The sequence below is a fragment of the Vitis riparia genome, chromosome 10 (genome assembly GCF_004353265.1).
Source record: "Vitis riparia cultivar Riparia Gloire de Montpellier isolate 1030 chromosome 10, EGFV_Vit.rip_1.0, whole genome shotgun sequence".
NCBI classification, from domain to species: Eukaryota; Viridiplantae; Streptophyta; class Magnoliopsida; order Vitales; family Vitaceae; genus Vitis; species Vitis riparia.
This window is the reverse complement of record NC_048440.1, coordinates 2,991,468-3,007,962: the sequence shown is the minus strand read 5'-3', so window position 1 is coordinate 3,007,962 and position 16,495 is coordinate 2,991,468. Positions and strand designations below refer to the sequence as shown.

Genomic DNA, 16,495 nt, shown 5'->3' with positions numbered 1-16,495 from the left:
ATACCTAGAGTAGACTATCCCTACATGAGATGGAATAGATCATTATAAATAGTATTAAATTCTATCCCACACATTTATGTGAGAATCCTAACTATACATATATAAATAATCCGGTGAGAACCAATTTCTATACAAGGGGATGTGGGTGGTCAGATCATTACAATTGGTTAAGGGTTTATTTGGTTTTGATCTTGCTAGTAGCCAAAATATCTTAATAAAAAAAATTTTGAACAAATAATTTTTGTAAGGAAGCATTTTTAGTTAACTTCTCTCCAAATTACTCTCAAGCGAGCTCTTAGTATATAACGCTTTTAATAGTATTGCTCTCATTAGAAATATTTTTATGAATAACCACTTAGTGTTTTGATGTAAACTAAATATTACAAAAAATGGATTTTTGGAAGAATTGGTCATCTATGAAGTAATTGTTCAGAAGTGATTTTTTGAATTTTTAATGTGATTTTCAAATATGCTTCCAAATATAAGGAGATGCTTTTAATAGGGGTAACAAAAATACCCATCAAGGTGGATCTTCGCAAGGATCTATCCCTACTTAGGTAGGGATGAGTAATCAAGGTCGAGGGGGAAGGAAGGGAATCCTATTCTCTACTTCAAACCCATCTTCCCCTTCTTAATTATTATTATTATTATTATTATTATCTACTTCAAACTCATCATTCCCTCCTTAATTATATTTATTATTATTATTATTATTATTATTATTATTGCATTTTAAAAATATTCTTTATATTTTCAATTATTATTTAGAATGTTCTACAAAAAAAACAATGGAAAACACCTCAAATTTAATATAAAAAACAATTTACTTTCAAAACAAATTCATAAAAAAATATTTGTTGTTAAAAATTTGTTAAACATGTTTTTTAAGTTATAAAAGCAATTTTTTGTTATAAAGAATAAACTATTATTTTAAAAAATAATTTATATGCAAGCCCTAACTCTTTATTCTCAAAAAACTAAACACCTTCGACAACAAGAGAGTTAAGGCTCTACTTCTTTCAACTTTAAATTTTTATTTAATTTTCTTATAATTTAATTAATATTAAATAGGATGCTTAGGATCATTAAATACTAATTTTATTATATTACTAATTTTATGAAAAAATCTACAATATCATTTCAAACCATTAAATCTTTTATCTAATTGCTAAAAATATATGGTTACATCTTATTACTGCTCAAAAAGAGCATATTTGATATCATAATTCTCATAAATTTCACATCTTCCAAGTAGTATTATGCTTAAAATATCCAATTGACATATTATTGCTCTTGCAATGATAACTAACCTTCTTTTGTAAGTTTTATAGTGATTTCAAGGTGTAAATAATGCATTTAATTGATCATGGAAGAAAGAAGATTGAAAAGTGTGAAAAAAAATAGAAATAACAATTTTGCAACATTATGCAAAATTTGGCATGTGAGATAAAGGATGAGAAGTTGCAACAAGCTAAAGAATGATTTTGCACAAACATGCCAACTGAACTAGAAGAACATGATGGCTGCAAGAGTTAGGAATTTGCGAAAGTCATTTTCGCATGAATGTGCAAAACTTCTCAGGAGCATGCAAACTCGTCCAAAGAGGGGTTTAAATGTTGTGACCAACCAACTTCAATTTCGCATGTTCAAATGAAAATTGTGTGAAAATGTCATTATTGGTACTAAATTTCATATTTTTTAATTTGAAAAGTTCCAAAAGCCTATTGAGATGATGTTGAGTGTCCATTTGTTTGAACTATGAATAGTTGAAATTTGGGAAATGAAGCTTAATTTGGTAAGAGTTTTTTATTCAATTGATTGAAATTTGGGATTTTTTTTTCTTTTCAAATTCTCTTAAATGACCACTACAATAAAAATTAGGTAATTTATTAAATCCTTAAAGTTAAATTTAATGAAATTGAATAGTTGCATTGTGTAAATCATTAAAAGACAATTTAAGATGAATTAAATATGTAATTTGAATTGGTCCTTTAAATTAAATCACCTAATTTGAATATAAATAAGATTTTGATTTAAAACTAAATAAAAAATCGGTTTAGATGAAAATTTATATTTACAATATAACTTGATGAAGAGTTGTGAGTGTTTAGCTAGGTTGGCAATTCCGGACAAAATTCCTAAGTGTCCCTTAACTTGGCTTTCCTATTCCTATTCGGACTACTTGACTTTGAAGACTAAGACTTTGCTAAGAGGCCGAGGTATGTAGCCGAGTGTGTGGTCATTGGATGTGAATCAACTCGGTTTTTAAGCTTTAAATGTGTTAGAAAGTTAGGAGAAATGGTTTTTGGTACAAGACTGTCATTTCCCTGTTTCTGGATCGATCCAAGTGTAGGGGTGGATCGATCCAACTAATTTTTTTTTTATCAAATCTCAACCATTAGATTAAGGGCTTCTTTTTACGCTTTAAAAACCAATCTTCTCTCATTTTCTGGGTAGAGTGACTGCAGAAACGTGGAGAGAGCAGCCACACTCCTTGTGTTCTTCATCTTCTCATTTTGTTTTCCCAATTTGGGGTTTTTGATTGCAAAGAAAATCCAATTCTCTTAATGTTTTCCAAACTAGTTTTTAATGGATTTTCTTGAGCAACAAATGGGTTGATTCCTTCCTTCCTTCATATCTCAATCTCTCATTCTATTTGGGTTTGTGCAAAAACCAGTTTTCTTCTTGTGTGGATTCAAGAAGAGGCCGAGATTGAGCTTGGTGTGGACTCCAAGTGTGCTCCAAAAGGAGAAGCTGAAAATGAAGGTACTAGTCAAGTATTCCGGGAAGGATTGGTTAGCTTGAGCTAGGTAAAACCTTGTACTCGGTTTTTATTCTTCATAGTGGAGTTTTCAATTGGTGATAGGCCCGTGGTTTTTGATCTCTTCGGAGGTTTTCCATGTTAAAAATCCGGTGTTCATTGTCTCTTTCTCTCACTCTATATTTTGATTTATTTTTTAGGAGTGTTGAAACATTTGCATGTGTTTTGCATTTATAAATTGTTGGGAGAGTGTTGATGCATACATTATTGTTTGTGGATGTTTTGCTTTGTTGAAAAGTTATTGGAAGAAAAATTTCTTAACATTAAGATAGTCTAAGGTTAGGTAATCTTTGTTGGGAGAATTTTTAAATTGTTCTACAACACCTATTCACCCCCCTCTAGGTGTAGTTCATTATTGAGATTCACATTTTCAAGAGTAAATCTCAACAACTATTCACCATAGAGTGTTTTCAAGAGAATCTTAACTCTAAGATTTTTTTCATATTAATCTTCTTTGAAAATTTGATTCTTTGTTATTGAATTGTTCTTCCTAATTTGAAATCACTACTATTTTCATTTTTATTATGAATTGTCACTCCAATTTCACTTGATCACATTTATTTTTTTCTTCCTAATTAAGCCTTGATTACCAAAAATAATTCATCCTAATGGACGATATTTTAAACTGTTATACTACCATAGCTTTTACTAAAAGTCATTCTTATCAAGTAAAAGCTACCTTAGAATAGTGAATTAGATAAAAATCTTGTTTTAATACAATAAACGACAAAAATCATTGATCAACATCTGAATAATTGAATGAGGGTACAAGCACATAAAATCAAGATATAAAAAAACCAATGATCATAATACAAAAATAATGACAACTAAGTATAAAATAATGATAAGATGCATAGTCATAGAACCCTAGGTACAAAGTAAAGGAACTAAGGTATAATTGAGGTATACAAATGACATTAATTTTTTGCAAATTAAATTACATTAAAATTAAAAAAAAAAATTAAAATTGAAACCATTGTAATTTGGTTTTAATAAAGACCAATAAAGCATAAATTTAAAAAAATAAATAAAAGAATAAAAAACAAACAAACAAACAAACAAACAACAAAGTTGAAAGTTCTCCAATTATTTTCAACGAGCTCAATATATAGAAGTATTTAGCATATTGAATTACTTTTTAAGTATCTTAAATTCTAATCTTTTTATTCATTAGTTTGAAGACGTCTCCTTAGTAAAAATAACAAAAATATACAAAATTAAATTTATTTTTTTATTTCTTTAAAAAAACAGTCATATAAATTATTTTTAAAGATAAAATTCAAAGTTAACAAAAACACAACTTTTTAATGCTTATTCAATTTAATATGAATAATGTTTATTTTAATAGTAAAAGTTTTTGTCCCAATCAATTGTAAATGATAATAAAAAAAATTAAAAAAAAAAACTAATTTTTTTTCTCAAAAACAAATTGGCATCACATTTTTTTTAATCTATAGATTTAGAAATGTGACTCATATCATCACTTTTAAAATTATTACCTTTTCTATATGTCTTTAAGAATTTTGGTATCTTATATACATTTTTTTTAATTATTTTTAAAACAAAAAAAAAGAAGAAAAAAACTGCGTCTTTTATTAAAAACCAATTTAAAAGTTGATTAAATTTTATTACATAACATATTATTAAAAATATTATCAATTTTTATCTTTTTATTATTAAATTATAATAAATAAACCCATATTCAATATTTAACACTGACTCTACCAAAAATCAAGACAGGAACATTCACCATCTTCAAAATGATGAAACCGATTCCGATCCCTTACAATAATTTCTCGACCATAAACCTTTGAAATCAGCTTGGTGACATGGTGACAATCTCTGCAAACCCTAAGGTTCTTCAGAATCCTAATGGCTTCTTTTGAATCCAAGTGTAGTAGCCCATAAGCAATGGCCAGCTTCTCACTATGAACAGCTAGAGCATGCTCTTTATCTTCCTCTTCCATGTCCAACAACACATTCCCGGTATCTGCTGAATACCCAATTGCACTCTTCAGCCTTGTGTATCTCATTCAACTTCTCATATATCTTGTTTGATTCCGGGTGTGACCAGTCACCAGCCACAAACCGATGCACCATGCCTTTCAACTCAATCACGCTCACTCCTGGCACCTTGGAGATGCCGTTGACCTTCATAAGGTTCCTCACTTTTCTTGCATCGTCCCATTTTTTTGCTGCTGCATATATGTTTGAGAGGAGGATGTAGCTGTTGAGGAAAAATTGGAAAACAGGTTAGTCATGTGAATTTAGGCTTTTCCAGCATAGGTGAAAGGGTTTTACCGGCCACTGTGGCATGCCTGAAGGTTGATGAGGCGTTTTCCCACCATCTCACCCAGCTCAAAGTTGCCATGGATCCCACATGGAGTTCCATGACACTACATCCCTACAGGGCATCTCACTGAACAGCCCAAAAGCGTCCTCCACATTCCCACATTTGACAAACCCAGCCAACATGGAATTCCAAGATACCAGATTTCTCTCAGGCATTTCATCAAACAGTCTCTTAGCTTCGTCAATCTTCCCAACAATTGCATAGCCATTGATCACAGTATTCTAAGAAATCACGTCCCTACATACCATCCTATCAAACACTATCTGGACATACCCCATTTCACCACGCTTAACATACCCATCAATCATTGCATTCCAAGAAACCAGATCTCTGTCAGAACACAGATTAAAAAGCTGCTTAGCAGCACCCAAATCTTTCCCATTTGCTTATAAATGAATCAAAGAGCTGACAATATAAGAATCGCACTCAAAACCACTTTTAACAACATGGGTATGAACCAATAACCCAAACCAAGTCATGGATGACTCATTACAAGCTTTTATAACAAAAGGGTACGTCATGTGATCAGGCTTTAAGCCGCTTTGGAGCATTGTGTGGTACAATGGGAGTGCTTCAAGTGGGGTTTTACTTGAGGAGAGGGCTCTGATGAGGGAGTTGTAGAGTGAGGGAGGTGGGTTTTGGAGATGGTGGAAGATGGTCTTGGCATAGGCCAGGAACGTTGGAAATGGGGAAAGGGCAGAGAGAGAGAGGCCAAGGCGGAGAGTGGAAAAGGGGAGTTATGGTGGGTGACGATCTGGGCATGGAGTTGTTTGAGATGTCTCAGGGTTTTGCAGGGATTGAAGAGGGAGAGGATTTGTGAGTGGGTTTGGAGTTCTGCTCATGGAACTCTGCAATTTTGCGTCACTCCACCCACTTCAATGTAAAAGCGAGACATTTGATGAAATATATGTGCAAAAACATAAGACAATTATCCTTTTATATAAAAAGGGTTAGACGGGTTGGACACATATCCACCATGCTTTTTTTTCATTCTTAATTTTTTTAAATACACGATAAAATTATGAAATTACACGATCAATACAACTTTATATCACTTAATAAAAATTATTATCCAACATGCTTTTTTTTTTCAAACAATCAACAAATTTACAAGTTTATGGTTTAGATGTTTCATATAATTTTTAAACCCAAGCTACATGTTGCAAGAAAAATGGTAGTCATCTAACTCTTTTAGGAGGCTAATAATTAGAAAATATTTTATTTTTATACTATTTCTTTTAATATTTCTATTTTTATATTTATATGAATATTATTATTGATAATGAATTAAGAAAACTCTATTATACTTTTGAAAGTATAAATACTTTGAACCTTAATTTGAGAATTCAATCCATACAATGGAAAAGATAAAAAGAAAAGAAAAAGAAAATTTTGACTACATGCTCTTAGAACCAAGTTGCCTTAGGCCTCTTAACTTTTGATAAAAGCAATTTTTAATTATTTTTTAAAACAAATTTGATCTGTTTTTCAATTATTATTTTTTTATAAAATGCTTAAGCAATAATATAAAAATGAAATATTTAAAAACTTTTGTATTATATATAAGTGTGGAACACCTTCTTTATGAATAAATCAAAAAAGTTATTTTTCATATTTAAGTCCTTAAACGGAATTTTATTTCCGAAAAATAATTGAGGACCGTATCAAATAATTATTTTCAAAAACTGTGTTTTGATTATTGTTTTTCTATTTCTCTTTTTCAATTATTCGCCTTCATTCTCAGTCTCTGTACTATTAGTATCTCACTCAATTCAAGTTTTGCCATAGAGGAATATGGGTGACGTCATTTATTAGCAAAGAACACTAACATCAGTTTTCCATGAATATTCAGGGAGTACATACCAGAAAAAGTACATTTGACCTACACCTCTAATCTAATCTCAGGATCAATTCTTTTCGTTGTTTACAGCAATATATACTATACAAATGAAATGGGATAAGAATTAGTATACAGAAGAAGGAGATAATTACCCAGCAAATTTTCTGCAATCCAAAAGAGGACTATGCCACTGATATCGACTCCAAAAGAGCATCCACGTACTCTTTGAGCTTGCCTTTTGTGATTGCACCTTCCCTCCTGCTTTCTGGAACTTCCTGTCCATTCTTGAAGAGTATCAGAGTTGGCAATCCATAGACTTTGTACTCTTCAATTAGTCGCGGGTTTGCATCATGATCGATCTTTACAACTGTTAATCTGTCCCCATATTCCTGGATATTTTCGAAAGAACTTTGTTTCAGAAAAAGATAGAAAATATAAGATGATAGTATTAGAGAAAGCTACTGTTAATGTCAGCTTCATCAGTATAAGTAACCTGTCAAAAATGAAAATCCAGAGAGCTTATTCACAAACGCAACAAAAGAAAAATATGGTGTACCATGAGCAAGATAAAAATGCCCAAGTGAAGACTCATTACAAAATTTAGTTTAGGATCCAAACAAAACTTAGATAAAAATGCCCAAGCGTGATGTCTATACTGCTCAAGCAATGGGTTGGATCTCTTGGATAATCTGGGCAGCTTGGTTGAAAACTCATTACAAATTTAGTTTAGGATCCTAACATTCAAGTTTTAACCAAGTGAAGATGAAAACTAGGGAAAGAGAGAAGATGACCAACAAATGGCATTTATATAGATGTTTCAAGTTTGCATGCATGGTGTCATTTACAAAAGTCAAAAAATATAGGTACAACTAACTTACTTCCGAACCCCCATATGGTGTTTGCATTCCCACCGTTTTTAGGGTAAAGGAACAAATCTATTCTTTTTGAGCAGTTGATGAAAAGTCTGTCCTCTCTTAATTTTGTTTGGATGGCGACTAGAAGGAAAGTTGCTAGGGTTTTTAGCTAAGTTGACTGGAAATATGTTTTGGCTCATAACTTAACAGTTTGATGGGTCAAAATAGTTGCTTAACATGGTGTCAGAGTCTTAGTTTTCAGGAAGTCATGAGTTCAAATTTTAATGTTTTCTTTATTTTCCCACATTTAATGAGCACCCATGCAAAAAAAGCTGCTGATGAGGAAGAGTGTCAACACGCTCAATATACATTGTTGGTTCATTACTGAATAACTCAACAGAAGGGATTAGCATTTCCCATTAGTCGACAGTAATTCCTGAATGCTGCTTAAAAAGCAACCCATGTTCCCATTCATTTTAACAATCAAATCAATATGTGGATTTAAAATATGTATATTATCAACATATTTCTGGAGAAATCTGAGTTCCATTTTGCAGTAACTTTTCACACTAAACAAATGTTAACATGGCAGTCAAACAAATGTTAACAAATGTTAAATGTTATAGTTCCAAAAAAACTAGGCATATAAATTCTTTATCCTCGCACAGTTCAGACGAAATTCAAAAAGGCAAGATCCTAAAAGTTTAGTTTCAACCACAGAGTTTCAATATTGTCTGTATTGTCTCAACTAAAAAGGAACCCAAAAGTAGCTGGTTAGATCTTAGGTGTCATTCCCCTCTCTGAAGGAAAACATGTGGAGAAGGGAGGTATCAATAAATGCTTAATAAATCAATACCATGTGGCTATGAACCATGACTGGTTCTTCAACCCAACAAGCAACAAACTTCCAGCCAGCTTGCTAGAAATAAGCCACAAAACATGAGATGCATTCAACAAGTTTCCATAATGAGTGTTAAAGTTTTTAGTCCTATAAATAAACAACGAGTTCAGAAGGTACAGTATATATCATGAAACTTCAACAATATCCTTCAATTTTTTCATCTCATTAATCAAAAAGCACGGGACACATGAACACTATCTATCTGGAACTTTGTGAATGTCCCAGAAGGAAATATTTTATGCTTGGAAATTTTCTCTCAATGTTTTAAGTTTAAATAACTTCAAAATAGAAGCATAACAGTGTTATGACAGGAGACTTCACCATGTATGGTGTTGTTCATTGTTTTTCTTGTTATCCATTGCCTGTTCAAAGTTGCACTTTAGAATAATTGATGTAGAGGTTGAGCTTAGTCCAATTGCTTCCTAGATTTGTGAAGGAGCTTCTGCTTTCATGGCATTCAAATGATTGGTTTAAGGAGAGAGTTTTGGTGGATTATCCTTGGCTTTGTGCTGGGTTGTGTAAAGCAACCCAGTGTCCCAGTGTCCCAGTGTCCCAGTGTCCCAGTGTCCATTCAAGGCTGCAATGCCCACTCAAGGCCATAGTGCCCATTCAAGGCCACAACGCCCTCTCAACCCAGTGTCTCAGTGTCCCAGTGTCCATTCAAGGCTGCAATGCCCACTCAAGGCCATTGTGCCCATTCAAGGCCACAATGCCATCTCACGGCCACAACACCCTCTCAAGGCCACAACGCCCTCTCAAGCCCACAGTGCTCACACAAGGCCCCAGTATCCATTCAAGGCTGCGATGCCCACTCAAGGTCATAGTGCCCACTCAAGGCCACAATGCCCACACAAGGCCATAGTGTCCATGCAAAGAATGGGGGAATTGACTATTAAGTAGAGCGAACCCAAGGTTTAACAAAAGTTGGATTCCAATGGGTAGAAGGCATGCTTCCAAGCCATAGGAATATCCACTCTTGCAAAAAAAAAAAACAAAAAAAAATAAAAAATAAGGGACTCTGCCAGATTTAATCCATTGCTGGTGCCTTGCCCTAAATATATTAAACCCTAAAACCCCAATTATTGGTGGACACAGGGCACACCCCCTGAGACAGACAACTAAAACTCCTTACCAAATCATAAACAACAGCTTCCACTCAGACCATTGATGACTTAGATTAGGAGGAAAGTCTCCTACGATGTATATTTTCAAGGCAATTTAGTTGAATCCCTCCTAGTGCGAACTGCCCATACCACAGGATTAAAAGAAAACAATAGGCTTATCAAAGTCATGTAACCCTTATTGTAAACCTTCTCCTTTCCTTGCAAAGTGTCTGGACCTTGCCACACTGTCCCTCCACCTAGTTTCTGCATATAGCTTTGAGGAGATTATCAATGCGAAGTTACTTCCTTTAGCAGCTTTTATCAAACTCTCCAATTTCTCCATTACCTTCAGCAAATTCCGTTAGCATCACCAATTTCTTCATCATTGACAAAGTCTGGTCTACTTCCCAATGATGTTTAGGCATAAACTTGATCTTAGCCTAAATTGTTTATGCTTTTAAAATATAGTCAGAGTTGAAGATACATGGGTATGTATGGCTTGATTCACTTTGTGGGTAGTATCTATCCTAACTAGGTGTAAGATGAGCTAAGATGAGCTTAAAATCATAACTGCTCTTAATTAAACAGGGCCAACAGCTCTTCCAATATAATCTGACCTTGTGTTAAAACCAGAACATAGCCTAAAGCCTAAAGCCTTTTCTTGCTGCACAGTAGAACCACACAAAATGCTTCTTTTCCTACCTAGCTCTCTTGGCTCCATCAAGCCTAATCAGGAAAAGGGGGGCATTGTGGGGACCCAGACTCCTCCCCTAAATGGGCGCTGAACCCCATACACACAAAACCTAACTGAGCAGGGTCACTCCATAAATACACATCTATTACGCTCAACTCTATTGTCACACACCATCAATGAGACGCTACTGCACCATTAAAAACAAAATTTAAAAAGAACCTTAGTCATGAATACAAGATTCATGATATAAGACAATGAAATGACAAGAATCTGAGGTAAGTGGTTTTTTCTGGATTTCTTCCTTCCTAAGGCAAAAAAGGCTTCAACTAACTTAACCATCGGAGAAGTCTACCCGGAACCCATCTAGGCACCCTTTTGCAGGGTGTTCAAGAGGAGGAAAAGCTGGAGCAGCTGCCCGGGGAGGTAGCACTGAAGAAGGAACCAACAACTGATAGGTCTAAGAAGGAGAGAAAGATCAGGAGGAAAGTAGGGTATTTTTAGAATGACAGTTTCACAAATGATAAGACTGAAAAGACAACAGCATATAAAGAAAGAAGAGAAATTAAGAATGGGGAGCCAAAAGCAGTAGGGTGCTGATAAGGATGTTTGTTATCACATTCGAAGTTGAGATTGAACCTATATGTTATCAAGACTAGTTTCACTAGCTAAGTGTACATTTGGACATACTTTATGTTTTCTATTTTTAAAAACAATAAAATAAGTAATATAAAAAGTATAAAACTCTTAGAGACTTACATTAAATAGATAAATAGATAAATAGATAATGGTTTTTAAAAGTTGTTTAAAAAAAATTAAGATATCAAAAAGGTTGATGGAGACAAGTGGCAGCCACCTTTAAAAGTTTATCAAAGGCGCAAAGGAGTGAGCTCCAAGGCCCAAACTTTAATTTGGCACTCTCTAGATGATAATGGGCTTTGTCGGGATCTTATATAAGTCAATATGAGTTCAGCCTAGAAAGTAATTTCTAGAAATCAAGTTATGGGTCTAGTCAATGGTTATAAGTTACCATTTTCAGTCATTATTATTGTCATTTTCCAATAGTCTTTAATGTGGTCAGTAGTCAGTCCAAGTTTGTTATTTTCAAGTTGCATTATTACTATGTGTTTAGTTCCAAAGAGTTACAAGTCCCTATGAAAGTCTTATATAGTAGTTGATTAGTCTTTTGAGAGGAATCAATGAATGAATGAATTTCCAACAACCATTATTTTCTTTGTGTGATACAAAGAGTACTTGAGTGTGAAGCCTAAAGGTTTCTAGGAGTGATTCCTAAGGTCCTTTCAATTATACTCTCCTTGCATTTTACTTTCTATACTGAATCAAAGGTTTTATTACTTTAAATTTTAAAATTGTTTAAAATAAATTTTTAAAGACAAAATAAGTCTATAATTTTTTTTATAAGAGTTTCTACTTTCTATACAAAAATCATTACTAGCTTCTATTTCTAAAAATTCGAAGGATACCCAAATGAGACCTAATACTTGTACTACTTTCTATGTTTATTTGGGATCGTTTCTTTATCTGCATCCTATACATCTGCTCTTATTTTGAAAAAGAAAAAGAAAAGGAAAAAACAGTAAAAGAAAAAAATGACTAAAAAAAATAGTATCAAGTCTATGAATACTACAAAATTACTCCCACTCCAGGCCTATTGACACTACCATAGGTACCTTTCAACTCCATGACATCTTGAGAATAATGCACTAAATAAAGATAGTAAACATAAATTACAGAGCAACAACTCAGATAAGCCTAGTGAGCATACAAATAAGTGGACACCTGATATCACGCTCTGCTTTAGCAAAATAATCATTACTATTAATGGATTTGCAATGAATATTCACCCAATCCCTGCTTCAGTTTCTCTATGGATCATTAAATAAATAGGCTATAAAAATCACTAAGCTAAAGAACTTGAGGTGTTTTTAGCAGATTTGAGGTGCTTTTAGTAAATTTTTTGAGAAACTGTTAGAAATATGGAGATTAGACAATAATATATATATATATATATATATATATATATATATATATATATAATTTTTGCCTAATTTACAAGCAAAAAGTTATTTCACAGAGAATTAGCCAATAAAATTGTTTTACATATTTTGAGTTCAAAAACAAATTTCATTCCAGAAAATAATTGAGAACTATTTTAAAAAATCATTTTCAAAAGTTTGTTTTAAAAATGTTGCCAAACAGGCCCTATTCTTTCTGGTTTCAAAGTGCTTCTTATTCCTTTTTCCCCAGTTTCAGAAACCTAAAACTCATTATTTCTGGAAAGACCTAAAACTGAACCTCATATTCCCTAAGAGGGTTCTTGTTTTTACCATTTTAACAAAAATTGAGGATCTAATAGAAGTGGGAGAGTGCTTTCGAAATTAATTGCACAGTTATGTTTCTTCTAAAGACAGGAAAATGACAGACACATACTCTTAGTACAATTTCAGTATAGCTTTTAAGTATATATAACTTTACATTTCTCAAATCATTTTTAAATTTTCCAAATTTTTTCTCAATTTTTCAACAGACAAATCAAAATTATATTTATCCTATGGTTTCACGTAATATTCAAACCTTTAACAAACACCCCATATATTATGAACAATCCAAAATTATTTTACAGGATTCCAAATAATTAAAACACTCGTTTCAAAGGAATTTTTTTAAAAATATATTAGTTTTACAGTTACTCATGAATTCATTCCCAAAATTTTCCCTCATCATTCTGATAAATATTTACTGACGCCCAATTAGCTAGTTCAAAATTCCCAAATACGTCAGTATGTCACTATGCTTTTTAGTATCCCTGTTTGCCTGCTCAGAAACTGGATAAAAAGAAAACAAAGCCCTCAATCTTATTTTATAATGTTTTGCCAGTCAACATTGGCAGTGGTGCTAATCTCAGTAGAAAGCTCTGTTTGTTTGCCTAGGTCCTAAATAATGAAAGGTTCAGACTGTTTGTTACCAAAATGAAAACAGCAAACACTTCTTTTTTTGGATCATTTTCAATGATTATAGTGCTTGCGTTTTATAAAATGCTGAAAACAAATTTTTATTGATTTCTAAATGACTTATTTTTACAATGTTTTCTTTAACAGCTCTTCATAACATGTTACCAGAAAACATGTTTTACGCCTCATTTCCATTTTTCTGTTTCAAAAAACTAAAAGTATTCCTCATTTCTAGGCCAAACAGGCCCTCAATATTCAAATTTTCGTTCTTATCTCTCTTTTTTTTTTTTTTCTTTTTTTTCCGTCTCTGGGCAACCAAACAAACAGCACAAAGCTACAAAAGCGACGCACTAGTACAAATTGAAAGAAATTCTAACATCTCCTAAAACGACTCACTGTTATAAAATCACGTTCTGTTTTAAAAAAGTAGAAGCCGATATCATTTCTGCTTCCGAGCAGGCTCTTCAACATACAACAATTCCATTCTTTTCTGTTTTTTTCTAAGCTTTTCGCTCGTTTTCCCGGCAGCCAAACACAACGCGAAACAATAAAACCAATGCACTTCAAATGGATAAAGAGAATAAATCAAAACCTAAGCAATCGCTTCCATAGCCAGAGAGATCAACCGGCAGGGACCGCACCAAGTGGCGACGAACTCTACGAGAACTGGCCCATCAGCCTTCAAAACGACGTCGGAGAACTGGCTCTCTTTGATCTCCGCGACGCCGCCGCACGTCACCGCAGCTCTGCGCACCGGAGAGCATCGGAACCCTAGCTTCCTCTGACTCCGCGACCCGAACAACGTCGTTTTAGGCGTGAAGGAGCTGAACTCTAGTTTTCTTGGGGAGGGAACTGCACGAACCGGAGGGAGGGATGGGACAGAGATAGGCATCGAATTTGAGACGATCGTCTCCATTAACGACGTCGTTTTGGTGAGGGATGTTGGCAGAGGCTCGAAGCTGAACTGTGTTGCGAAATGAAAGATGGATGGGTGGGTAAGGAGAAGGCCACGCCTGTGATTGGGAATATCAAGTGAATTGCACGTGACATCTTTGGTGCAGTCACGTGACAATTTTACATGGTAGTGTGTTATTGGCCAATTGTAAATCCTCCTATCGCAATAGAATTTCTTGCCACGTAAGTCAAGAATGAAAATTATTTTTTGAGGGTAGAATCTAGATTGCCCACGTGGCAACTGAAAATAACTCGAAAAAAAAAATTATAACTGAAGTAATGAATGTCACCACATTAATTTTAATAAATATTAATTAAATATTATTTATGATTCCATTTATATTCATTAACGGAAATCATTAAATATTATTTTTGATTCCATTTATATTCATTAATGGGAATATTAATGGAAACCATTTGGAAAGCATATAAAAAGGTTTCTCATTCCCTGTAATATGTACTTCCAAGCAAAAAAGAAATTTCTCAATTTCTCTCATTCTCTCTATCTTTCATTCTTTCAACTCTCTTATCTGATTCCTTCCTCCAATTATATATATTGTTAAAGAATATATATCTTATCTCTACTTTGAATTGCATTTATCCTCGTTTTACAACACGTTATCAGTACGAATTAATCTAAAGGTATTTCTCGTATTTTAAACTTGAAGTTGTTTATATAGAATAAAATTTTACATATTTATATTGTTGTTAGATTTTGTTTTGTTATATATTGTTAAAAGTTATAAGCAAATTATTTGATTTTGTTTATAATCAAAAGTTATACCAATGCTATTAATTTATTATAACTGATTCTAATAATATTGTTTTGTTATATATACGAAGTTATTTGATAATGTTGAATATCACAAAACTCGAATTTCTGGTACTTGACATTTCGGGAAAAAACTATCTATCTTGGATCCTTTATGCTGAAATACATCTTAATATAATGAATCTCGGAGCTACGATCAAAGAAGGAAATCAATCATCCCTATAGGATTGCGTAAAAGCGTTAATTTTCCTTCGCCATCACCTCCATGAAGGTTTAAAAAATGAGTATCTTATAGTAAAAGACCCTTTTACTCTATGGAGTAATTTGAAGGAAAGATATGACCACCAAAAAACTATGATTCTCCTAAAAGCTTGATATGATTGGATGCACCTGAGGCTGCAGGATTTTAAAATTGTTAGTGAATATAGCTCCACACTTTTCAAAATCAACTCTCAATTAAAGTTGTGTGGAGAAAAAAAAATCACAAAATAAGACATGTTAGAAAATTTTTTTACTATGTTTCATGCCTCGAATGTGCTACTGCAGCAGCAATATCAAGAGAATAGATTTACAAAATATTTTGAATTAATATCATGTCTTCTTGTTATTGAACAAAATGATGAGCTTTTGATGAGAAATCACTAGTCTTGTCCAATTGGATCTAAACCATTCCCTGAAGTGAATGCAATATTGTCTCAAACTCGTGGACGTGGACAAGGACGAGGACGAGGACATGGACATGGTTGTGGTTGTGGAAGAAATCCCCGATACCATGGTTCTTATGGTAATAATTCATCAAATTCTCATAAAAGGAAAGTCTCATTACACGACCAAAAGTGGAATAATACTGAGACAAAACAAGAAAATGGGAAGTGTTTACAAGATAAACCTCCTAAGAACCATGAAAATAATTGTTATAGATGTGGTATGAAGGGGCATTGGTCGCGTACCTGTCGTACACCCAAACATTTAGTCGACCTTTACCAAGCATCAATAAAAGCAAAAACAAAAGAGATAGAGATGAACTTTACCGATGGTAATGGATTGGACCTAACCTACTATGACATTGATTTCTTTGGAGGTCCTAGTGAAGAAACAAATCATTTAATAAATGATGAGAATATTAACATTGATTGATGTTACTTTATATATCAAATAATATATTATTATGCCTTATATTTATATATGATTTTCTTTTTTAATTTACATTATGCTTTTTTTTTAATATTAGTTA

The 16,495-nt window shown here is 33.0% G+C and overlaps 1 protein-coding gene and 1 pseudogene across 1 annotated transcript; both read right to left on the bottom strand.

Moving 5' to 3' along the window:
- Positions 1–4,522: 4,522 nt before the first annotated feature.
- On the bottom strand, positions 4,523–6,044 carry LOC117924061 (pentatricopeptide repeat-containing protein At5g40410, mitochondrial-like). The gene is made up of 2 exons (XM_034842613.1): positions 5,123–6,044; positions 4,523–5,048 (listed from the first exon to the last, which is right to left on the bottom strand). The coding sequence occupies exons 1-2, from the start codon at positions 5,167–5,169 to the stop codon at positions 4,772–4,774; spliced, it is 324 nt and encodes a 107-aa protein (XP_034698504.1). The 5' UTR covers positions 5,170–6,044; the 3' UTR covers positions 4,523–4,771.
- Positions 6,045–7,088: 1,044 nt separating this feature from the next.
- Positions 7,089–14,508, bottom strand: LOC117923294 (annotated as a pseudogene).
- Positions 14,509–16,495: the final 1,987 nt, after the last annotated feature.